Source organism: Pseudonaja textilis, chromosome 1 (genome assembly GCF_049901715.1).
Source record: "Pseudonaja textilis isolate UNSWEBS1 chromosome 1, rPseTex1.2, whole genome shotgun sequence".
NCBI classification, from domain to species: Eukaryota; Metazoa; Chordata; class Lepidosauria; order Squamata; family Elapidae; genus Pseudonaja; species Pseudonaja textilis.
The window spans coordinates 120,577,156-120,602,962 of record NC_141990.1 but is presented as its reverse complement, the minus strand read 5'-3'; the positions used below and the strand labels follow the sequence as shown (position 1 = coordinate 120,602,962).

The window sequence follows — 25,807 nt, the reverse complement described above, 5'->3', positions numbered from 1 at the left end:
CCTACAGATCAAGCATAGTTCTACCTAGCTTTTAATCAGCATTCTTTTCTAAAATTATTGTATCTCTACCAACATGGCATTAACTTTTTTGTTTCTTTTGAAGAACTTTAACTTGCTGAAAGCCTTCTGGAATACAAACAAATCCTCCATCTTAGTTTGTTCCACTATTTATCTGAAAATAATATCATAGCATATAACATATCTACTTCACTTCAATCAGGGCCAATTTCCTATTCATTTCATTAGTTAGGTTTGGCTGCCAATGTAGCGATTGGTCCAATATGCTTATAGACAGATTTAAATATTGTGATAGAAAAACATGAAACTTACCTAATGTGCACTTCATACTTCTGTCCATCATCCACCCTGATATCAGTACTGATTTTTTTAATTTCATTTCCGTTATTGCATTTGAATTGGTACTGAACAAACGAAAAGAAACAAAAGATTGATTTGTCACATTAGGAGATATCAGAAATTTCTGATCCTGGCTTAGCCAAATTGGGACAAGTCAGAACATTAGACTTTATATGAACAAAAGTGTTCCATGAGTCATGAAACATGGATTTTTAGGCAGAATGAAATCTTTTTTCCATTCTGAAAAAAGAGGCAGAGTAAATCCCAACTCACAAGGAAGCCAGAATTATACTTGTTATCCTTACAGTCCGGCTTTATAAAAATAGTGAGAAAGTGAACATGTCCATAAAGCATTTCAAATAGAAATCCATGAATAACTATTCCCTTTACTTCAAAGATTGCCATACATACATAAGTCAATTTAATTTACAGAGGATTTATCCATTTGCTATTATGCATGGTATTAGTGATGCTACTTTTTAAGAGGTTTAAAGCTGATTTATCTACTGCACCAAGAACAATCCAACTTGGTGATGCCCTCCATGCTATGTCCTAGGTGTATGAATGAAAGATGCTAATTTTATATCAAATGGATGTCAAATTGGTTCAGAGAACGATAAGTCCTTTCCAATATGAATTGGAACATTTGGAAAATCCGATTTTATTACATATTTGCTTCTGTTGTATGAACATCACTTGTTCTAGATTGTTTTTGGAAGAAGAAGCCTTTGTGTTTGTCTTTTAAAAAAAAATTTTTTTAATGATTTCTATTAACCTCTTATTTAATTTTGGATTTGAGACTTTTTAAAATTATTATTTAGCAGAGAGAGAGAGAGAGAGAGAGAGAGAGAGAGAGAGAGAGAGAGAGAGAGCATTCAGCTTTGTTCGGTATTTTCCCACGTCATTGTAGTTGTGCTTTTAAAGTTGTAGCAATGTTTCGGCAGAATCTCATCTGCCATCATCAGGTTTCTGTATTGTGTTCGTCTGTGAAAGTCTGACTCACAGATGAACACAATACAGAAGCCTGATGATGGAAGATGAGATTCTGCTGAAACGTTGCTACAGCTTTAAAAGCACAACTATAATGACGTGGGAAAATACCTGAACAAAGTTAGATTTTCACGGGTAAGGGATGTAGGTCTAGGTGTGTTCGGGTCTTTTCCCATGTAAGATTAAGAGTATCTTGGCCATGTTTCGGCGAGGTCCCACTCGCCATTCTTAGGCTGGTGCTTTCGGCTTCATGCCAGTGCAAGCAGTGTGTGATCGGAGCTGCCGTCTCTCTATAAATACTGGTGGTGGGGGCTGGTGTGCTGGGCTGGTTGGCTGCATTGCTGCCTCTTGTTTGGTTGATGGAGTAAATGTTGGTATAATGGGCTGTGTGATGGCTTTGTGAGTTTTTTTGTGGAGATATCCTGGATCTTGTGCTGTAATCTCCTGGGTCGTTTGTTTTGTAGTGATCTTTTTTCATTAGCCTCTCGTGTTTTAATGGCTTGGGTAATGGGTTGTGCGATGGGCTTGCGAGTTCTTTTGTTGTGGTATCCTGGGTCCTGCGTTGTAATCTCCTGGGTCGTTTGTGTTTTAATCTCTTTTCCATTAGCCTCCTGTGTTGTAACGGCTTGGGTAATGGGTTGTGTGGTGACCTTGTGAGATTTATTGCTGTGGTATCCTGGATCATTAGCTGTGTTGCAACTTCTTGAGTTCTGGTGGTGTAATTTCCTGAGTTTTCTGATGTGATATCCTGAGCGGGTGGCCATGATGTAGCATTCTGGGTTTTAGTCTGGCTTCGAGTTTGGGGTCTGGATCTGTGTTCTTGGTGTGTGTCAGCTTGTTTGGTTTTGGGGTCGCCAGCTGTCACACACCCTGACCCCAAAACCAAACAAGCAGACACACGCCAAGAACACAGACCCAGACCCCAAACTTGAAGCCTCACTAAAACCCAGAATGCTACATCATGGCACATCAGTCAAGAAATATATGTGTTACAGCAAAGAAATTGTTTGGTAGGAGTTTGAATGTTAAATGACTGATTTTAGAAAAACCAAAATAATCAATGCAATAATTATATTAATGTTGTAACCTGCCCAGAGTCTCTATAACAGTGAAATGGGTGGCCTACAAATTTAATAATAAAAAAGAATAAGGTATAAAAATAACAGCATTTTTGAGACTGACATTTCTGCATTTTTGCAAAACCTTAGTCATAGGATATATATACATACCTGAGGTTAAAAAAAAGTTTCCTATTAACTTACTAATTGGTGTAAATGAAGTAGAAAACAAAAGTAAAGTCTCAAAATGTTTTCAATTCAACTATCTAATCCCTGTATTTACTCCTCTCAAATTCCTGGTTGTGCTCAGGTTAGTCTTAGTTGCCAGGGGATTTGAGCTGGTGAGCTGTGATCCTGTTGTTTGGCTTCACATTCACGGTCATGCCACATCTTCATGGTGGGCGTCGGTTCGCTTCATGTAAGAGGGGTTTGAAGCGGGTAATGATGCAGCTGCGGTACGGCTTCTGGATCAAAGGATCACAGCTCACCAGCTCAAATCCCCCGGCAACTAAGACTAACCTGAGCACAATCAAGCCCCCACCTGAACAGAACACACCCCCAGCCAATCAGAACACAGCCAACCCCCCCAACTAATGAGAACAAACCCCCCACCCAATCAGAACATAGCCAAGCCCCCACCCAATCAAGTCACACCCCCACTAGCAGTTAAAAGGAAGGAGCAGCTGCAAGCTCACATTACTCTGAGAAGCACAAAGCCAAAGACACAAGCCTGAAAATGACGAATGAGACTTCGTAGAAACGTTGCCAAGATACTTCCAATTTTACACGGGAGAAAACCCGAATAACCAAAGATCCACATACAAATACCTGCGAAAACCTCAGAAAACACACACACACACACACACTCATATATACATACATTTCAACTAGATTAGCAGAACCCAATAAACTATAAGTGTGTGTGCTTAATTTTTATATCTAGATGCTCCCATTTTTTCTGGAAAAGAGATTTATTTTCCAATGAGGTTTTGAAGATAATTTGTATGTAAATTCCAATCATAAAAATGTCTGTAAATATTGGGCAGATTTGAGAGGAGTAAATACAGGGATTAGATAGTTGAATTGAAAACATTTTGAGACTTTACTTTTGTTGTCTACTCCATTTACATCAATTAGTAAGTTAATAGGAAACTTTTTTTTAACCTCAGGTATAAATATTTCCTATGACTAAGGTTTTGCGAAAATGCAGAAATGTCAGTCTCAAAAATGCTGTTATTTTTATACCTTATTCTTTTTTATTATTAAATTTGTAGGCCATCCATTTCACTATTATAGAGACTCTGGGCAGGTTACAACATGAATATAATTATTACATTGATTATTTTGGTTTTTCTAAAATCAGTCATTTAACATTCAAACTCCTACCAAACAATTTCTTTGCTGTAACCCATATATTTCTTGACTGATGTGCATATTAAGCAATAAATGTAAAGGCCTTTGCAACTAAGGTGTTTCTTAGATATTCTCATAGCTCTCAGAATTTGTTGCAAAAACGCAGTCATTGTTCTGCAAAATAGCTACACTGTATCTACAATCAGTTTCATGTTTTTCATTAAAAATAAAGGATGAATAATGAATATATTATCTTTCCATTTTCTATTGTACAGCAAATTTATAAAACAACCTAAGGATTAATGCTATCAAGTTTGCATCAAGGTTTATGTGACGAATAGCTAAGTATTTTAATACCTTTGTGATGTACTTAATATTTTTGCCCCATGGTTTAATGCACCATATTTATTACATTTCATTTTCGGTAGAGGCCATGAATACCAATCCATGCATATTATACTTTTGCTACATCAGTATCTATTTTATCTTCCATTCAAATAATTCCTACAAAGAGAATTCTCTAAAAGGATTTTGTTGTTGTTGTTAAAAGTAACATCTGGTTATTTCTAGACAGTAAATATTATGCTTTCCAATCTGCAAACACAGACTTCTAAAACTCGTTATAAAGAAGAATATTATAGAATTTAGAAACGAATAATTTGAAGTGTTACCTCTAAGATACCACGTTTGACAGAAAGCTGAATAACGAAGTTGCCCATTGTTGTTGGTTTCTGTTCAATATAAAGAAGGAGGCCATGAAAGCCAGACGTCTGGAATTGTAAATTGATGCTATTGTGCTGATGCAAAGTAATCCCTCTAAATTCCATAAAAGAATTCCCCTGGTACTGAATATAGCTAAAATCTATAAGAAAAAAATATATATGAAAGAATGTATACCAATTGATTACATATCAAAGGCTTATTGTTTGGATACAGAAAAGTGATAACATTCATCCACTAATGTAGGGATGCTTCTTAACCATTGTTCAGATAAAGAAAAAGAGGAAAGCATTCAAGTGCAATGATGTCTATTTATTGAGCAGCTACATGATTTGAATATAAATCTGACTTCGGAACACTCTTGTAAAGAAAATGCCTGCTCGTTTGTGAGTGTATCCCTTTTGCATGGATTTATTTCTGAACTATATATGTTATATATTAATCTCTATTGCAAAAGGAATCCAAGAGGGTAAGGCAAAAAATTCAGATCAACAATTAAATGTCTATGGAAATTCTCAGTCATCCTGGTCATGATTGTCCCAAAGCTGTTTTTTTCAACAAGGGAATTGGACTTTCTGGTTTTTCTTTGAAGACATTCCACTTCTCATCCAAAAGCTTCTTCAGCTCTGAGCTTCTTGGATGAGAAGCAAAAGAAAAACTAGAAAGTCCAGTTGCCTCTTGAAAAAGCACCTTTGGGATGATCAACAATTAGTTAATTAATTTTCTGACATGTGAAGATAATTCAGCTCTGCTTTATTTGGATGGAGCACACATCCCTCCTTCTTCTAAACAAATAATGGACCCAAAGTATTAATTCTTTTATGTTATGAGCTGCATTCCCTGGGAAGTCCCTTCCACTATTCTAAAATGGGAGGCAAGTCCCTCCCGCTATTGTAAAGTGGGAGGGACCAAAGCAAAAGTGTGGCTAAAAGTGAGGAGGACATTTAATTTTGTTGTTGAATAGCCCTTCTCTTTCTGATTTGTTTTCCTCTTCCTCCCTCCCCCTCTCCCTTTTGACATCTTCTCTATTTCAATCTGCTATGGAATGGAGATGTCCTTGGACAGGCTTTTGAAATTAGGATGATGTTGAACATAAAATCTGGCAAGGACCATCACAGGTTGTAAACTTAACCCTCAGGTCTGTTTATAATAGGTGGCAAGGTATGTGAAGTCTTCTAGAAGTTATTTGAAAGTTAATAAGAATAGTTGCTATTGTTTTTAAAAAAGGAAAGCAAGAAGTCTTACGTTATTGTTGTAACTTTTCTGGGTTTCAGTATATCACATCAAACGTTTCTTTTGTTTGTGTGAATAAATGTAAAACCAAAAATCGCGCTTGACTTGAATTTAGCTATTTCCTCAGTAAGCAATGCTGACATTTGGCTGTCTTTTGAAAGTCACAGGTGACAAGGCCTATTTTTAACTATCCCAGGTAGATTTGAACAAAAGTTATGGGGTTATTAAAGGAATACAAATAGAATTCTCTACCCTGTTGATGGGATGGCAGGTCAGAATGGAGCTTTGGTTCTTTCTGTTACTTTCCATTGGTAGAAAGAAACAATATCAAACCAGAATGTCTCTTACATGCTGGAAGCCTCTATTGAATAAGCAGAAAGTTGCCTTAGACAGATAGAAATCCTGAAAGAGGTTGTCCCATGGGCAGAGTGATGTGACTTGAATCACCATAAATTTAGAGTGATCAAAAATAGAAGCCTGAACTTTTCATCTGAAGAACACCTTAGGAGTAGTAAATTATTCCATGAGTTAACCATATGTCTAGAGATTTCGTTTCATACACCCGTTACCATTTCACTTATGGATTCATTTGTTTGCTTTTAATCTAATGCAAAGGAGATATAGTGCAAAACTATCTAAAGATGCAAAAATTTGTTGTCTGATAGGATTCTTCACTAAGTTTGATATTAGAATGAAAACAATAAAGGCCAAATTTACAGTATATTAAAATAAATGGTGAAGAAAGTCTTACTTTTTAAAAGCTGTTGCTGTCTCTTCTAACTCTATTCCAATTAAGAACTATAGCTCACCATATTATTGTTTTGGCACTCATTTATTCCCTGTGTTTTGCACATGATCACCTCAGCTTCTGTTATAGGGATTTGGGAAATTCATACATAAAAGAAATGGTTCATAAATGAAACCATATATTTTTATTTCATAAATAATGCTTTTAAAAAACAAATTTAAATACTATATACATGACATATCTATGTTATCTGAGATGGCATATTACTGAAAATAGTAACCAACAAACATATAGCATTAAATATGATCTTCAATTGTTTCATGTATCCAGGAATTGCAGGAGGGGTAGATGACTTTTACATATTTGAAGGAGAGAATTGTCTGAGTCCCACACTACTATATCATGATGAATGTCTATCACGTCTGTAATTCCTTCTTCTAAAAGTTTAAAATCGCTCTGTAGCAACCAATCCATCTCGGAATTCCTTGCACGAGCTGTTCACCTGAGGAGTTCTCGTCCCTTTTTCATGGCAATTTCAGCTGGCAGCTTGCAGCACGGAAAATAAATCTCTTTGGAAGAAAGCAGTTGCTAAAGGGAGATTCATGGAAAAAAACTGTGCACGGTAGCCCACTAGCTCATACAATATTGATTTATGTCAAGGAAAGAGCACATGCAGATAATATTAAAAGGCCTTTTTTCAGAGACCTACTGGTTTCTATAATATCTCTAACATTGCTTATGATCACTTGTATGATATTCATAAATATCTTTTATTTCATTAATTTTTGCCCTAAATTGCAAGTGGAAGTAAGAATAAGAATCTCTGTGCCTTTGATTTCTGTGTTGAATCTTTCCCAGAATTTTAATATAGGTTTAGGATAAGGTAGATGTGCAACAAACAACCCAATCATTCTCTGCAAAGAAGCTGAAGAAACAAGGGTCCCTCTAAGTTAGCTGATCACACAGATTGACCACAAACAACAGCATGACAAAGTAACAACAATGCTGCTTTAGGTTATCATCAAGAGATACTATTTGCCTTCAAGCAAGGATCAGGGGACCACAAGATACACAAAGTAATAGAAAATGAAGAAGCTAATATGCTCAAGGATTTTAGATTTCAGATACCTGCCACAAAATAGTCCAGATTTAATATTTGTCAATAAGAAAAAATATCTGGATAGCAGATGTTCAATACTTGGAGACAGCAGAAGAAAAGAGAAAGAATTGGATAAAAACACACAATTCAAAGACCTGAAAATAAAATGTAGAATGACTGTGGCAAAAGAAAGCAAAAATAATACCAATAGTAATAGGCATCTTGGATGCAGTCCAAAAACCTCTGAGCACTACTTGAACACCACTGGCACTGATAATTTCAGTCAAATTGCAAAAGACAGTTTTACTTGGAACAGCTTATATTCTGTGAAATATCTTTAGCCATCAAAAAAAAAATAACATCTTCCTATCTTGGATCCTTGGGAAGTACTTAACAGGTAGATAAAAATGACAAGTTCAGTCCAAACATCTGGCTGATTATGCAACCAATAGGGAAATCAAGAAGTTCTAAAATAATTTGTAAAATACGCTCCTTTTTTATGAACCTCTAATCCAGGGATGTCAATCTCACATCATCACAACGGTGTGATGTTACATATCGGAACCTTTCCCCCCTTTCGCTAAACCAGGCATGGGCGTGGTCAGCATATGACACATCCAGCCCGCAGGCTGGGAGTTTGACACCCCTGCTCTAATCCCCTAATTTGGGGTAGCATTGGGATGACTGGGTGGAGCTAGCATTTACTGGCCAAATGCCCTGATATTCTTATGCCTATGTGGAGTTTGCAGCATATATTTTTTCATTGCGTCTCAGGAAAGAAACATCTGCTGCTATTTAGGATTGAACTCTCAATCCTAGATAGCAGCAAATCCATATTACGGTATAGAAAGTACAGTAATTAACTGGTTAAAATATTAGGTACCTACCCTATGACAATGCAAATAAAACTCTGCTTTAGAAAGCAAGCTCAGCTTATTTAAATAGGCATAAATTTTCCTCGAATTCAATGGGACTTAATAAAACCTCTGAGTTTTCTTTGTTTTGGTCTTTTTTTGGACTAAGAGAGGGAGGGGAGGGAGGGAGGGGGAGGGAGAGGGAGAGATTGCCAAATGCCTAACAAGGCAGAACTGGAAGGCTGATAGACAATATCCTGCTTGCCAGGGCCTCTGGCTATTTAGAAAGAACAAAATGGAATAGCATTGCAAAAGGTTAAGTACTTTTTGACGTCATGTTAGAATTATTTGTCCTGAATGAGAGGGGGAACTCCAACCTCCCAGCTTAACCTGTACACGTCATAGTTTATGTAAACCCATACAGGCTTTCTGTTAACTGACTAATGCACTTTTTTATGTGCATGTAGTTATAAACAGATTCTCATTAGGAAGCCAATTAAGTGAGTTCTAGTCACCATGCCAATTAATAGAATCCATAGATGGCTTGAAATCGTTCTCAAAAGAATTCTCAAGAATGGCTGTTCTACAAGTGGCTCCTTGAGTGAGCTATTAAGCTGAGTGCCAAATAGTTCAACCTTGAGCCTTCCACGCTTTATCATTTCTATTAATAAAATTGCTGAAGAGATGTAGGAAGGCTTATCAGATCTGCAGATGACATATCCTGGACAGGATAGCTAACACCTCATAAGGCAACATTTGTAGAGATCTTGGTACTAGATATACTTGTAGATAAGCTTATCCTCCAATAAACTGACGCTTGAATTTTTAACCAAAAAAACACATCACCCCTGGATAAGCCAACCCTCAAAATGTTCGTATGTTTCAATTTTCACAGTTGTCTTATTTGTGGATAATCCACAGATTATCCATTTTTCATGGTATTTTGATAAAAATTCAAGGGTTAGCTCCACAGCTAAATTCAAGTTTATACAGCACACATTTAAAAATAACCCGATCCAGACTTCCGGTGGTGAGGTCACAGCGGAGCGGAGCAGGAGAGCGATATCTGCAATCCTGTATCTGAATTTTCATGCTTGGAAGCTCTCAGAGGCATCGTGAAACTTAGAGAGACACACAAATTAGAAGGGGAAGCCTAGGAGCAGAGTGGAGGAAAGCAACCTCCCCCTGCGAGGAGGGGGAAGCCCTTTGAATCTGGCATGAAAGAAACCTGGCATCTATGGCGGGTCCAAAGCTGTGACAGCCAGCTGCGATCAGGAAGCAGGAAAGTGGATCAACGCAAGACATCGGAAGAAGAAGGGCAGACTGGGACAGTTTTTGAGAGGTGAGAGAAGAGAGCCCTGTGAAAGACTTTTACAGAGGGAGTCTCTGGAGAGAGTGAATACAGTGACTAATTAGTGGGAGATCGTGGAGTGAAAGGGGGAGGAGGAAACAGAACAGCTTGACAGCTGAGAGAGAACACTGCAGAAGAAAAGTTCGAGACTCTGTGAATAAAAACTTAAAATTTCTATGATTTGGATTGATTACTAGTAGAGCAGAAAAGAGGCATTAGAGAGAACAATTGGAACTTTAATGGAGAGCTGTAGTTGAACAGAGAGTGGAACCATTTTGATAGAAAGCTGTGACTGTGCAATTTGAGAGGGAAAGTGACTAAGTAGTTAAAGACGACTGAGGAAACAGGAAATGAGGAAAGTAATGTGACGTTGTGCAGAGGAAAGGAAAAGAAGAAGGAAGAAAGAAGAAAGTTGAATAATTTCTAAGCAATAAATTCAAAAGTGTATATTAAAAAAATCTAAATCTATCTATCTATCTATCTATCTATGTATCTATATCTTTAGATTATATATATATATATATATATATATATATATATATATATATATATATATATATATATATATATATATATATATATATATATATATATATATATTTTCTGAGGTTTTAGCAGGTATTTGTATGTGGATCTTTGGTTATTCAGGTTTTCTCCGTGTAAAATTGGAAGTATCTAGGCGACGTTTCGATGAAGTCTCATTCATCATCTTCAGGCTTGTGTCTTCAGCTTTGTGCTTCTCGGAATAATGTGAGCTTGCAGCTGCTTCTTCCTTTTAACTGCTAGTGGGGGAGTGACTTGATTGGGTGGGGGCTTGGCTGTGTTCTGATTGGGTGGGGTGAGTTCTCATTGGTTGGGGGGTCTGGTGGAGTCAATTATTTGGAAGCCTGCACTCACAAACAAAAAAATCTCCAAACCACAAGCCAGGCAAACACCTGGGCACAAACAGATTCCCCCTGATACCTCCAGCTCAAACACTCCCCAACCAGGCACCCAGATGAAACCTAGCTTCCTAACAAATGATAGCCATCCATTTACTTGGAGCCAAGCTGCACTAAAAGCCTCCAATACAGGAACACAATGTTGCCAGCCAGCCAAGACAAAAAAAGCCACAAAACAGACAGAAGATATTAGAAACACCGATCAAGCAGAACACAGCAAACTCCAAGACCAATAAACACAGACCAAGACTCCCAACCAATCAGGGTGAAGAAAAAACCATTCTGGCACAGCAATAGGCTGCCCCAAATTTAAATCTGAAACCACTATAAAAGCCTGACTCACAGATGAATACTATACAGAAGCCTGATGATGGCAGATGAGATTCTGCTGAAACGTTGCTACAACTTTAAAAGCACAACTATAATGACGTGGGAAAATACCTGAACAAAGCTGAATACCATTCATGTAAGTACCCATGAAAACTTAAGAAATATATATATATATATATATATATATATATATATATATATATATATATATATATATATATATATATATATGTTTTCTGAGGTTCTCTGGTATTTGTATGTGGATCTTTGGTTGTTCAGGTTTTCTCCGCGTAAGATTCAAGTATCTAGGCAACGTTTCGATGAAGTCTCATTCATCATCTTCAGGCTTCTGTCTCCGGCTCTGTGCTTCTCAGAGTAATGTGAGATTGCAGCTGCTTCCTCCTTTTAACTGCCAGTGGGGTGGGACTTGATTGGGTGGGGGCTTGGCTGTGTTCTGATTGGGTGGGGTGTGTTCTCATTGGTAGGGGGTTTGGCTGTGTTCTGATTGGTTGGGGGTTAGCCGTGTTCTGCTTGGTTGGAGGCGTGTTCTGTTCAGGTGGGGGCTTGGTTGTGCTCAGGTTAGTCTTAGTTGCTGGGGGATTTGAGCTGGTGAGTTGTGATCTTGCTGTTTGGCTTCGAGTTCGTGGTCCTTCTGCATCTTCATAGTGGGTGTCGGTTTGCTTCATGTATGGCTCGGAGGGGTTTGAAGTGGGTAGTGATGCAGCTGCCGTGCAGCTTCTGGTCCATGGTCGTGTCTCATCTTCTGAGTGGGTGGGAGTCTGTTTTCTACATGGAAGTGTGGTGGTGGCATCTTGTGTGGCTCTCATGGGTGTGGGTCTGGTGTCCTTCTTCATGTTAGGTACTCGTCTGTTCATGAGGGCAGGTTTCCAAATGGCTGGAAGGCGGGAGGTGTCATCTCGTTTGTTCATGCTGTGTGGGCGTTTTTCTATCTCTATGGCTTCTCTGATTATTCTGCTGTTGAAGTGTTCGGTTTTGGCGATAGTTCTGGTATTTTTAAAATCAATTTCATGTCCTGTGGCTTTGAGGTGTTGGACCAGGGAAGAGGTCGTTTCTTCTTTTTGATTGAGTTCTTATGTTCTTCAATGCGTGCACTTATTCTTCTGTTAGTTTGTCCAATGTATGTGGTAGGGCAGGCAGTGCAGGGGATTTCATATACTCCTTGGTTTTCTAATTCGATTTTGTCTTTGGGGTTTCTTAGGATGGTGGATATTTTTCTGTTTGTGCAGAATGCTGTTTTGATGTTGTGTTTTTGGAGGATCTTGCTAATTTTGTCTGTAGTGCCTTTTATATATGGGAGGAGGGCTTTGCCGTTTTCTTGTTCTCTGTCTTGGATTTTGGTTGGGGTTTCTTTTTGGATTAGGTGGGTAATCTTCTTTCTTTGGAATCCATTGGCTGCAAGTACGTTGGTGAGAGTGTGTAGTTCGGTTTTTGGTGTTGTTCATCGGCTAAGCATTTTGTTCTGGAGATGAGTGTCTTGGCTCTGGAATTGATCTGTGCTGGGTGGTGGTGTGAGAGTGCATGTAGATAGCGGTTAGTATGTGTTTTCTTCTGGTAGATGGTGTGTCCTAGGGAGCCATTGGATCTTTTGTATACCAAGACATCTAGGAAGGAAGTTGGTTGTTGGCTTCTGTTTCCATGGTGAATTGTATTTTGGGGTGTAGGCTGTTGAGGTGTGTGAGGAAGTTGTTCAGTTTTTCTTTCCCATGTGGCCAGATTATGAAGGTGTCATCTACGTATCTGAGCCAGAGTTTGGGTTTGTGGTCGTATTTTTCTAGAGCTTGTGTTTCAAAGTGTTCCATGTAGAGGTTTGCGATGACAGGTGAGAGGGTGATCCCATGGGTGCTCCTTCTATTTGTTTGTATTTTTGTCCATTGTAGGTGAAGTATGTATTGGATAGGCAGTGGTTGGTTAGATCTAGGATGTGCTTGGGGGTTATATTTGTTTTGGATGGCTGTCAAGGCTTCTTTTATTGGCACTTGGGTGAAGAGGGATATGACATCGAAGCTTACTAGTAGGTCGCTAGGTTGTAAGTTTTGTTTCTTTATGATCTCGATGAATTGGAATGAGTTTCTTACATGTGAGTTGATGGATTCTGCATAAGGTTGTAGTTGTTTGGCGAGAAATTTGGCTAGGTTTTGTAGAGGTGAGCCTATGGAGCTGACTATTGGTCTGAGTGGGGTTCCTTCTTTGTGTATTTTGGGGAGACCATAAAGCTTGGGGCATCTGGATGATTTTTCTCTGGGTATGATTCGTTGCTGGATTTCTTCACTGATGGGGAGGCTTTTATTTTGGATTTGGTAGTTTTTCTAGGTAGGTGGTGGGGTCTGTCTTTAGGGGTTTGTATGCGGGGTCTTGGAGTAGGTTGGTTAATTTGGTTTGGTAGTCAGATGTGTTCATAACCACTGTCGCATTGACCTTGTCTGCTGGTAGAATTATTATGCTGGTGTCTTCTTTCAGGTTAAGTAGTGCAGTTTGTTCTTCTTTGGATAAGTTGCTTTTGGGTGGTTTGCTAGTGCAGAGGATGTTGGTGATTTCAAGTCTGATTTTGTTAGCATCATCAGGGTTGGTTTTGGTCAGGCTGGTTTCAACTCCGCATATGATGGTTTCTGTGGGGATGTGTTTGGGAGTGACAGCAAAGTTGAATCCTTTTGAAAGGACCTTGGTTTCAGCTTCAGTGAGGATCTTGTCTGAGATGTTGTGCACTGTTTGTTTCATGTGTGGCTGTGGGGAGGAGTTGGTTTCTGGCGTTGCTGTAGTTTCCTGAGTTTGTTGGTGTGTGTGTCTGTCTTGAGGGTGGTCTGTGTTTCGGCTCTCCAGACAGCAAGTTGTTTGGATTTGTCCCAAAGTAGAGGGTGAATCTTGTTGCTGAGTCTGAGGTGGAGTGTGAGGAGATCTTTGTTGATTTGGTCTAGGAGAAACCTTTTTGTGTGAAGTTCATTTCTAATTAGGGCCAGTTCTGTTCTTTTTAGGATGCGTTTGGTGGCTGCTGTGTTGGTGTGGAATTTCAATTGGAAGCTTGTGGGAATTAAATTTTGATCTCGGCAGTTGCATAAGAATGCAGAAGATGCAGAAGGACCACGAACTCGAAGCCAAACAGCAAGATCACAACTCACCAGCTCAAATCCCCCAGCAACTAAGACTAACCTGAGCACAACCAAGCCCCCACCTGAACAGAACACGCCTCCAACCAATCAGAACACAGCTAACCCCCCAACCAATCAGAACACAGCCAAACCCCCTACCAATGAGAACACACCCCCACCCAATCAGAACACAGCCAAGCCCCCACCCAATCAAGTCCCACCCCCACTGGCAGTTAAAAGGAGGAAGCAGCTGCAATCTCACATTACTCTGAGAAGCACAGAGCCGGAGACAGAAGCCTGAAGATGATGAATGAGACTTCATCGAAAAGCTTGCCTAGATACTTGAATCTTACGCGGGAGAAAACCCGAACAACCAAAGATATATATATATATATATATATATATATATATATATATATATATATATATATATATATATATATATAGCATTCAGCTTTGTTCGGGTATTTTCCCATGTCATTGTAGTTGTGCTTTTAAAGTTGTAGCAACGTTTCGGCAGAATCTCATCTGCCATCATCAGGCTTCTGTATAGTGTTCAAAATACCCGAACGAAGCTGAATGCCATACATGTAAATACCCGTGAAAACTTAAGAATATACAAGACATTTTAGACTTCCAAGAGAGGTTCATATATGATTCTCAAAGAAACAACTGAGAGATGAGATATACAAAGTGACAAGAGACGAACCGCTGATATTTAAGAGAACAGAAATTGTAACATTGAAACAAATTCCAAGAAGAATAAGGGAACATAAAAAGAAATACAGATTCCTGGCCACCCAATTGAATAAGAATAACATCCTGTTCCAATGGCTCATCCCAGAGGGAATGCTAATATCATGGCAGGATAAAAAAATTAAAATAGACAGTATAGAAAAAGTGAGGGAATTCTTTGAACTGTATGTGGTATCAGGAGAAGACCAGAACAGCAAAGAGGAAGTGGAAAGTAGGAGCCAAGAAGATCGGGTGGAGGAAAGAGAAACAGAACAAGAGGAAAGAGAGCAGGAAGAAGTGGAAAGAGAAGGCCTAAGAATGAGACACCAAATGAGAGCAAATAATTTTCAACAAGAAACAACTACAGAGTAAGATGGCAGAAGAAATCAAATTGATTTCCATTAATATCAACAGTTTAAATTCACAAATTAAGAGGAAAAAACTATTACTAAACTATAGAAATTGAACTTAGATATTATATGCCTTCAAGAAACACATATCCAGAAACATCAAAGTAAACTGTTAGAAGCATCAAAGTTAGGAGATTAATACGTATCTTTAGCCCAACAAAAAAAAAAAAAGGAGGAGAGCAATATATATTAGGAAACATTTACAAGCAAAACAGGTATATGTAGATGAGGAGGGTAGGATTTTGATGTTAGAAGTTTATATAAATTATAAGAAAATGTTATTGACAGTGCTATATGCGCCGAACGAGAAACAAGAAAAATTTTATACCAAACTATACAGAAAATTACTAGAACAGGAATATGAGAACATATGCGTGCTAGGTGATTTCAATGCAATAGCAAATTTAGGAAAATATTACGATAATGAAAATCCAGGGAAAAAAAGGAAAAGGAAAACATTACCAAAAGTATTCTATCAAATGGCGGAAGAATTAGGATTAAAAGATATATGGAGAGAAAGAAATCCATACGAAAAACAGTATGCTTACTATTCAGCACCACACACATCATGGTCAAGATTGGATATGTTATGGACAAATGGGGAAATGGAACGTAATATAAAAGAAATAGAAATTTAATCTAATACATGGGTGGGCCATAATCCCATTAAAATAATTTGGAAAGGATTGAAAAAAAAAACAGAAGATGGATGCTAAACAAGGAGATTCTAAAAGAAAAAGAATGTGTTAAGATGATGGAAAAAAGAATTGGAGTTCTTTCTGAAGGAAAACAAAAAACAACAAAAATCAATTCCAAATCTATGGGACACGACTAAAGCATATATCAGGGGCCTACCAATTTCATATAATACATGTAGATATAAGGAATCTAAACTACTAGATACTCTTAAGGAGTTAGAAAAAATACTAGAAAAAAACACCACATAATAAGACAGCAAATATGGAGTGGATAATGATTAGACATAAATTGAATAGGTTAGCACAAGATGAATGGTTACAGGACATGAAAAAGATAAAACAGAATTATTTTGAACACGTGAATAAGCCGGGAAGGTGGCTATCCTATAGACTTTAAGAAAGAAAACGAAAAAAGAGCAATCCAACAATTGAAGGACGCTGATGGTACGCTACAGCAACAAACTGAAAAGAAAAAACATATTGTTAAAAGTTTTTTTGAGGAATTATATAGTAGGGAAAACGTACCAGAGGGAAATACCCAATATTACTTAGAAGGAAAAGGGCTACCTGTGATCCCAGAAGAGGATAAAGAAGAGATAAACAGGGAAATAACATTAAGAGAACTGCAAGAGGCAATCCTGAAACAGAAAAACAATAAGACACCAGGACTGGATGGTCTCCCAGGGGAACTGTATAAAACGCTCCAAGAAAAATTAGAAATGCAACTATTAGAACTCTATAATGAGGTATTGACAACAGCATAATTACCTAAGTCATGGGGGGGGGGGGAGACATACATAACATTGATCCCAAAAGAAGATTCGGACCATCAGTAAATTCAAAATTATAGGCCCATATCCCTTTTAAATGTTGATTATAAAATATTTATGTCCATAATGGCAGAAAGATTGAAAAAAACCTTTAATCAGATCATTCATAGCGACCAAAATGGATTCTTACCAAATAGACAAATTAAAAATAATACCAGAATGCTATTGAATATAATAGAATATTATAAAGCAAACCCAGGAAAACAATTGGCAATGGTCTTCCTCGATGCGCAAAAGGCATTTGACAATGTTAATTGGCAGTTCATAATACAACAATTAAAAAGCATGCAATTTGGCAATAAATTTATTAAATTGATTTCGACAATTTATACGACACAAACAGCCAGTGTAATAATGAACAGTGACAGAATGGAAACATTCAAGATCAACAAGGGAGTAAGGCAGGGATGCCCACTGTCACCCCTTCTCTTTATTCTTACCTTAGAAAACTTATTGGAAAACATTAGGAAAAATGTAGAAATCAAAGGGGCTTTAATTAAAAAGGAGCATTATAAGATACAGGCATTTGCCGATGATATAGTATTTTTTTGGAAGATCCAGAGGATATGGGAGTAAAATTAATAAAGGAAATAGAGGAATTTGTCAAAGTCGCAGGCCTTAAGATTAATAAAAACAAAACAAAATTATTGACTAAAAATTTAAAAGATAAGCAAAAAAAAAAAAAGAATTAGAAGGAAAATTGGGAATGCAAAGTGTGAAAAAGGTAAAATATTTAGGCATTTGGTTAACAGCAAGATGCTCTTCAATCAAAAAAGATAACTATGACAAATTAATAATACAAATAAAAAAAGAATTGGAAATGTGGGGGAACTTACAGCTATCACTACTGGGGAAAATTGCGGCAATTAAAATGTCTACCCTACCAAAAATGCTATATCTTTTTCAAATTGTATCAGTAAGATTGGATAAAACCTTTTTTAGAGAATTAAATCAAATAATAAGTAAATTTGTTTGGGATGAGAAAAAAGCTAGGATAAACATGAAATTGTTTCAGGACAAAAGAAAGGTGTGGTTTTGGACTCCCTGACTGGGAAATGTATTATCAGGCTATGGTATGGATTAAAGATTGGATCAACCTGGAAAATAGAAGAGTATTGACGTTAGACGGTCATGTCTTGCAGAGAGGGTGGCATAGTTTCCTATGGGATGGGAAATGTAAACAGCATGCATATTTTCAGAGACATATGATTAGAGATTCATTAATTCTCTCACGGAACAAGATTAAAAAGAATCATTATACTAAAATACCGAACTGGTTGTCAACTATGGAATCACAGATCTACCCAAATGCAATGGATCCGGGGAAAAAGAGGAATTACAAAGACCTATTAGACAGGCTAACGATGAAAATAAAAGACAGAGAAGATTCAATTTATTATAGGGCCTGGTATGCCTTGTATGAGTGGTTTAGAAATAAAAAGAAAATAAAATGGCAATTAGGAAAAGAATGAGGGAATATGTAAATATGTGAATATATCATGGAGAAGATTGAGATGTAAGGATAAAAGATATTGATTTATAGTAAGAGTAAGATGTAATGGTAAAGGAATAAGTAAATACATATACTGAAAAATGTGAGGAGATGCAAAAGATGTCTTGATGTTGATAACAATGTACAGTTTTATTTTATGTTTTTAAAATTTGGAAACTTAATAAAATTTATTTTTAAAAAAACCCGATCCATGGTTAAGGCAAACCTTATTTTTTGAATACCTTTTGGCACCTAAAATTCTTGGTTTATCTGCAAGTGTATCTGGTAATTTTACAAAAGAGGGCTGATTTAATTTCTTTCACCACACCTAACTACTGTGATCATTTGTGCAGTACATAGAACTATACCTTGTAATCTTTCTTAGACATTTTAAAATTACTTTATTTTTTAAAAATCCTAATTAATTGGGATTATGTTGTTTTATTTGTTGGTCTGTGACACCTTCCCCCGTCCCCCCAAAAAGCTTAAATGGGGCTGAAAGTAACCGAATGACATTTCACAGAGACGAACTCTTCATTTAAGAAACAAAATCAAAATATATAAAACAAGGGCACAATTTTCTGTTCTGCTTGAAAGGAACATTTTCTACCTTCTGTTGGCTCAAGCATTGCTGTCTGGTTTCCCTGCTGCACTTAATTTTCTTGCAGGCCAAATCCTGCACCTGGATTAGCTATTTGGCAGGGACTGGAATGCCCCCAACCACATTTTCTTTCCTTTTTCTGAATAACACCAGCTGCAGATTCTGTTACAGCAGGTTTTCCTTATTAACACATTGACTATAACACTTGTTTTAACATGCAGTGTATCCCCAGTTTGAAATCAAACAGGATTCTTCAAAATATGTGTGTTTTTTCCCCTCAATTATTAGTGTTTTGTTTCTGAGCATCCAACATATCTGTTTGTTTGTTATTTTATTGTATTTATTACAGCTTTCTTACTACTTTAATGATTCTATCAGTCCCCAAGTGCCTGGAAAAATGGTTCAATGCTACATATGGGGTTTCATTAAAACAAAAGCCTGATAAAAAGAGTAGATAGCTCAGGGAGAGAAATATAGTAATAAAAATGGTTTTCCTGGAGTTTGAAGAGGAGATGTTCTGAACATTAACACAAGTGTTACAATTATGATAGTAGGAAGGAAATATTACTGTAATAGAACCTGCAACTAGTATTGTGCTGTCCCAGCCAGTCTATGGGAATTGGATAGTTACTTAGGAATTATGGGCCATCCCCTTAAGGGAAGGCATCATGGTAAATGTAGTTAAAAGTATCCTGGGAAATGTAGTCCATGTCACGTGCCCACATCCGTAATCCCGATTGGTCACTAATTTGACCCTCGATGGGTTGGGGGAGTTTCCCTCACTTTTGCCTAAACTCCCTAACTCATGGGAGCTGCTTTCTACAAGATGGGTTAGGAGATAACCATCTTTTACTACAAGGCAGATATACAAAGGATTGGTCATTAAAGAAGAACTTCATCACAAACGTGAGTTATGAGGATACCTGATGAACCAATAAATGTTATGGACGTCTTGTTGAGTTATCTATCTGCATCTGTACAGTTTACAAATCCACCTCTGTACAGGATACAGAAAAGTAAAAGATGGTTATCTCTTAAGCCATCTCATAGCAATACAAAGCAGCTCCCATGAGTTAGGGAGTTCAGGCAAAAGTGAGGGAAACTCCCCTAACCATCGAGGGTCAAATTAGTGACCAATCGGGATTACGGATGTGGGCATGTGACATGGACTACATTTCCCAGGATACCTTTAACTACATTTACCATGATGCCTTCCCTTAAGGGGACAGCTCATAGTTCCTAGGTAACTATCCAATTCCCATCAACTGGCTGGGACAGCACAAGTATTATTCAGGAAAATAGAGACTATGAAAGAAAGGAATGTTTATTTTAAAAAACTGGGTTGCAATTCATTCATTCATTCATTCATTCATTCATTCATTCATTCATTCATTCAATTTCTATTGTTGCCCATCTCAGTCAATAGTTGCTATGACTGCACCTATGTGCATTTGTTTGGAACTTTGCATATCAAGTTCAGTTTAGCTTTGTTTGCACATCTGTCCACGTATTCATTATATCAATTATAAAAGGATATACAGTATGCCCATAAAGAATCCCCCCTCCTTCAGCTTTGGATGAGACGTAGCCATTGTTTGGCCTGAATGGAAAGATAGAAGAGCACAGCACAACTTGGGGTGTGGAAATTGTCCACTAGGAGGAAGTGGGTTTTCAATTCCAAACTGAATAACTTGCAAACTTTAATTATTAACTGCCCAGAGCCACTCTGTATGTGAGATGTGCGGTCTCTAAGTTTGATAAATAAACAAACAAACAAACAAACAAATAAATAAAGGATCTTGGTCCAGACAGGATTTCATTAAGCCAGTTTATAATCAAACTAGCATGAGCACAGGGTAGGAGCAGTTTAAATAATAGCTGGGGTTGCACCCTTCTTGGTATCAACCTCAAATCATTGTTGCAAAAGGATCAGCAAACCAGGTTCTGACACGCTGCCTTGATTATATTCATCCACAATGCTCCAACTCTCGTTTTTCTCTGCTACCTTTCCTGTGTTTTCTATGTCCCATTGGCTTCTATCAGTACATCCCAGAAAGCTACTCAGTGTTGACTGAATAGCAGTGCTTCCATTTCAGATTTAATGAAAATACAAACAGCAGTTGACTGTTTTGCTATAGTGTAGAACTTGGTTCAGATGAAGAATGACAGGCAAAACATGGATCAGGCTTCTGTTTTAGAAAGGAAAGATGTCCGTGGTCATGAAAAAAAATCAAATAATGCAAAAAAATCACTCTCATCAACTCTTGTCAAAAAAAAAAAAAGAAAAACAACATAAATTTTGATGGTCTTGTCAACCTCTTTACCTTAAGGCAAAAATATTTTTGATGGATATGTTTAGAAAGAAGTTCAATGTGTTGAAAATGTTACCCATATTCCATATTTGACTCTCTGACTCTCTCTCTGGTTCATATGCTTTTCAACCTTTCTTTTTTTTTTTCAGTGATGAAAGAGCAAAACATGAATGCCATGGTATTAATAAGGTAGCTATAGCAATCACACAACACAAATAAAGAAAGAGTAAACAAAACATGTGCCAAATCAGCAATTAGTCTTTGGTCAACAAGTCGTATTTTTTCAGTCTCCTGGAAAATTAAAAATAAATAGAAAAATCTGAATGCATTAACAACCAACTCTTCTCTTGTTATTTGAATTTGCTTCTTAAAATACTAGATGTTTCTCCATCAGGATTGTGCAATTATTTCAGAGCAAAAGAACTGTTAGAGAAGAGTGATCTGTAATAATGGAAGAAGAACAGCAAAACATACCATCAGTGTCAGCTTCCGTTGGAATTCGATGAAACTGGATCTACGAGAAGCGTATTATAGAGTACAAATTTGAGGAGGAGACGAATGGAAGACAATGTTTAATTGTCCACTTGGTAGTTATAATTATAACGTGATGCCATTCGGGTTGCAAGGAGCTCCAGCTGTATTTATGCAGCTGATAAATGAGGTGTTACAAAGCCAAAAGCCCCTCTGCATAAAACACGAAACGCCGAACAGCTGATCAGCCAGTCCGAAACTCCACCCAGCTGGTTGTGACAAAAAAGGGAGAGGCATTGTGCCTGGAGCCGTCAATCTTCATCGACACCGGCCCATCCTGGGATCACCAGGTCTGGAACACTTGCCCCCAACCATAGCAACGTGTCGGGCTTCATTCCGTCGGAAGGTATGGCAGCGTCGTTGAAGCCTGACAATCAGCTAGTCAAAAGTCCTCATTCAATTAACCTTCTGCATTTGATATGACTAAGCAAATGTAAATACTATATGCCAAGAGACAAGAAGTACATTACACATTGTTTATTGATCGTGACATTGACAAATTCTATCTACTTCCACAGAACTTCCCAACAGTGAAATCTTTTTTCATCTTCTAAATATGGAGTGCTGGGCTGGACGAAGGAAAGCACCCAGGATGCAGGCAAGATAGGAGGTGAGAAGAAGTAGCAGAACACAACAGGAATTGCATTGAGAAGGAGAAATAAATTCTTCTCAGTACTTCTCTAGTCTCCCACAAGAGTCTTGATTAATTAATATCAGCTTTCAAGGGGCTTCCTGCTGCCTCCCTGTCAACTGCTCAGCAAAAAGAGAAAAGCCCTTCAGATGGTCATTTCTTCCATCCTTCAGCCCCTGCTTATTTCTCCCCTTCAAACAAAACAGCTGATGCAGAAAACAGATATTAGTGAAAGCAGAGGAAGCTCTATCTTCTCTGAGTTAGAGGACAGGAAGCTTTTCTGTCTATGCAGAAAGGAGATAATAGGCATAGTTATTGACAACAACCCTGCTGAGCCCAGTAAAGATCGATTTTATTCTTATTTATTAGTTTATTTGAGTTATTTGCTGTCCAACTTCAACAGACTTTGATGTGACTGATGAGATGTTTGATCTGATTTGGGTCGTAGTGATCTGGCAACTACTGCTACTCCCATCAAATACCTGCAACATTCCACATTTCCAGAGAAAATGAAGATCAGGAAGGAGTGTACAAACTAATAAGCAAATAAAAAAGTACTGCTGTTCCTTAAAACTAGACGTACCAGGACCATTGACACACTTGAACAGGAGCCTAAGAAATTTCCTTGTATTGCATGACTGTGGTGCAGTGGTTAGAGTGCAGTACTCAGGCTACTTCTGCTGATTGCCATCTGCCTGCAATTTGGCAGTTCAAGTCTCATGGTTGACTCAGCCTTCCATCCTTCCGAGGTGGGTAAAATGAGGACCCAGATTTTGGGGGACAATATGCTGACTCATAAACTGCTCAGAGAAAGATGGTAAAGCACTGTTAAGTGATATAGAAGTCTAAGTGCTATTGCTATTGCTGTCTAACAAGTGAAAATAATAAAAGATAGAATAATAGAAAAAATATGAAATAGACATTTCCATCTGACACATTACGGATATGAAATATTTAATGATGATAAAATGGAGAGACTATGGCTTAGGGATTCAAAGACAGAGGATGCCACATTCTATCTACCATGTTTCTCCAACAATACAGCCTTCCCCAATAGGAAGTCACAGCATGTTTTACAGGCATAAAATGAAATTAAGTCCCTCCCCCCAAATTAAGGCCTATATTAAAACATGTGAAATGGGGGGGGGGGATTGGCGGGGGGGATTGCTGTTAGGAAGTACTTTTGTTGCACATCTGGATATGGTGCTGCCTGCGTTGACCTCGGTGTTGATGGGGCACTTCATATTGGGAGACCTTCCACCACAATTGCTTTCCCTTCTCCCAGTGCTGCTGCAGCATTTAGAGCAATGCCACGGCATTTGGCGCAGCCACATGGTGTTTGGCACAGCCACGCGTGGCCAGCCAGGGCTCCTCCCTGCAACCAGAGCCCAGTGGAGACACTCGGCTTCAGGCGCTCCTGTCGCCGCCTTCCCAGGCATCATTCAAAGGCAAAGCCCATTCTTTTAAAAATGACGCCCTACTACCAGTACGACAAAGCCTCCACTGCCTAAGAGGGCAGCCCAACCGCATGTGGGGAGGCAAATATCCTAGGGCCACAGCGCAGGATCAGCCCACCCTGGGAGAAGAGCCCAGCCACCATCCCTGCCTGGTGCCACCTGGGGCACCCAGTGCAGCTGACAGGCAGGCCCTCCTGCCTGGCAGCAGAGCTCTGGCCAAGGCAGCAAGCGCCTCACTGCTGGGCCCTCCGCTCATCCTGTCAGGGCCACGCTTGAGCCAGGTGGGCTGGGCAGAGCTGGGAAAGCAAGCCACGGGTGTGCACCTGCCAAGCGAAAGAGCCAGGCCGACCTGAACTTGGCTTCCTTCCCAAATCCCTCCAGCCCAACCCCGAAGGAGCCACTGGGAGAGGCTGCCCGAGGCAGTGATAGCACCCACCCGTTCGCACTGCTTCCCTGGCTGGCGGGGCTGGTGGAGAGAGCCCGAAGCCGTCCATCCTTTCCACCCCTTGCCTAGCCCATGACCGTCCCCACGCATCTCCAAATGCACCAGCAGCTCCAAACGCTGCAGAGGCATGGGCATCGGGCAGAGGTGCTCACTTGGCAGAGCTTAGCTCAGAGGAGGACGCGGCACAGGCCATCGCCTTGCCTCCCTGTCCATGGATGGGTGGGTGCTATCACTGCCTCAGGTGGCCTCTTCTGGTGGCCCCTTCGGGGTCAGGCTGGAGGGACTTTGGAAGGAAGCCAAACTTGGGTCAACCCAGCTCTTTCACTTGGAAGGTGGGCGCGCACCTGCAGCTCGCTTTCCCGGCTCTGCCCAGCCTGCCCGGCTCCAGCGCAGGCCTGGTGGGATGAGAGGAGGGCCCGGCAAGGAGTCTCTCGGTGCCTTGGCCAGAGCTCGGCCACCAGACAGGAAGGCCCACCTGTCAGCTGCGCTGGGCGCCCCAGGCAAAGCGCTTCGCACTCTGCCCAGCACCAAGTAGGGATGGCCGCTGGGCTCTTCTCCCAGGGTGGGCAGAGCCTTTGTTGAGGCCCCAGGAGATTCACCTCCCCATGTGGGGTTGGGCTGCCCTCTTGGGCAGGGGAGGCTTTGTTATACCGGTAGTAGGGTGTCATTTTTAAAAGAATGGGCTTTGCCTTCGAACAATGCCCGGGAAGGCGGCGACAGGAGCGCCTGAAGCTGAGTGTCTCCACCGGGCTCCGGTTGCAGGGAGGAGCCCTGGCCAGCACCACATGGCTGCGCCAAATGCCGCAGCGTTGTTCCAAATGCTGCGGCAGCACGGGGAGAAGGAAAAGCAATGGTGGCGGAAGGTCTCCCAATATGAAGTGCCCCACCAATGCCGAGGTCAACATCCAAGCTGTTGCCGTCCACCAGCCTGAGGATGCAAGGGGGGGGGAATTAAGTCACCCCGGAAAAGACGGCCTAGCCGTTTTTTCAGGGCGCAAAAACAAATAAGACCCGGCCTTGTTATATGAGAAACACAATATCTGTCTTCTAATCTAATATTGCAGCCACGTTGAGCTGTACAGAAATAAAGACCTAAGAAAAAAATAGACAAACATAGGAGAAATTGGGCAGATCACCAGAGAGTACACTAAGGTAAAGATCTCTAGATGGGATTAAAATGAAAGGCTCCTTAGATCAGGGGTCTCCAACTTTGGCAACATTGGCAACTTTAAAACTTGTGGACTTCAACTCCCAGAACTTCCAGAGTTGCCAAGGTTGGAGACCCCTGCCTTAGATGACCAGCATCAGGAGAAAATTGTTTACTGATAAAATTGTTGTGAACAGGTTCATTGCCACAGTGAGAATTCTTCCTACCCAAACCCTTCCATGGTGTGACATTTCAGATTAGCTTATTTCTCAAATTGAGAAGAATTCTTTAAAATTATGGAACTAATCTTTTTGATATTATATTCCAGGAGCTTCTAAGAAGAGTCACCATTTAGGAAATCTGTATAACAGAATAATAGA

The 25,807-nt window shown here is 39.3% G+C and overlaps 1 protein-coding gene across 1 annotated transcript in view; it reads right to left on the bottom strand.

Moving 5' to 3' along the window:
* The window catches only part of LOC148127790 (protein eyes shut homolog), a 188,174-nt gene that overhangs the window by 51,854 nt on the left and 110,513 nt on the right, over nt 1-25,807 (bottom strand). The window contains exons 6-7 of the mRNA XM_087921048.1: nt 4,430-4,620; nt 331-422 (exon numbers count right to left, since the gene is read on the bottom strand). Of these exons, the coding sequence (XP_087777174.1) occupies nt 331-422; nt 4,430-4,620 (283 nt within the window). The remainder of the gene's footprint in view (nt 1-330; nt 423-4,429; nt 4,621-25,807) is intronic.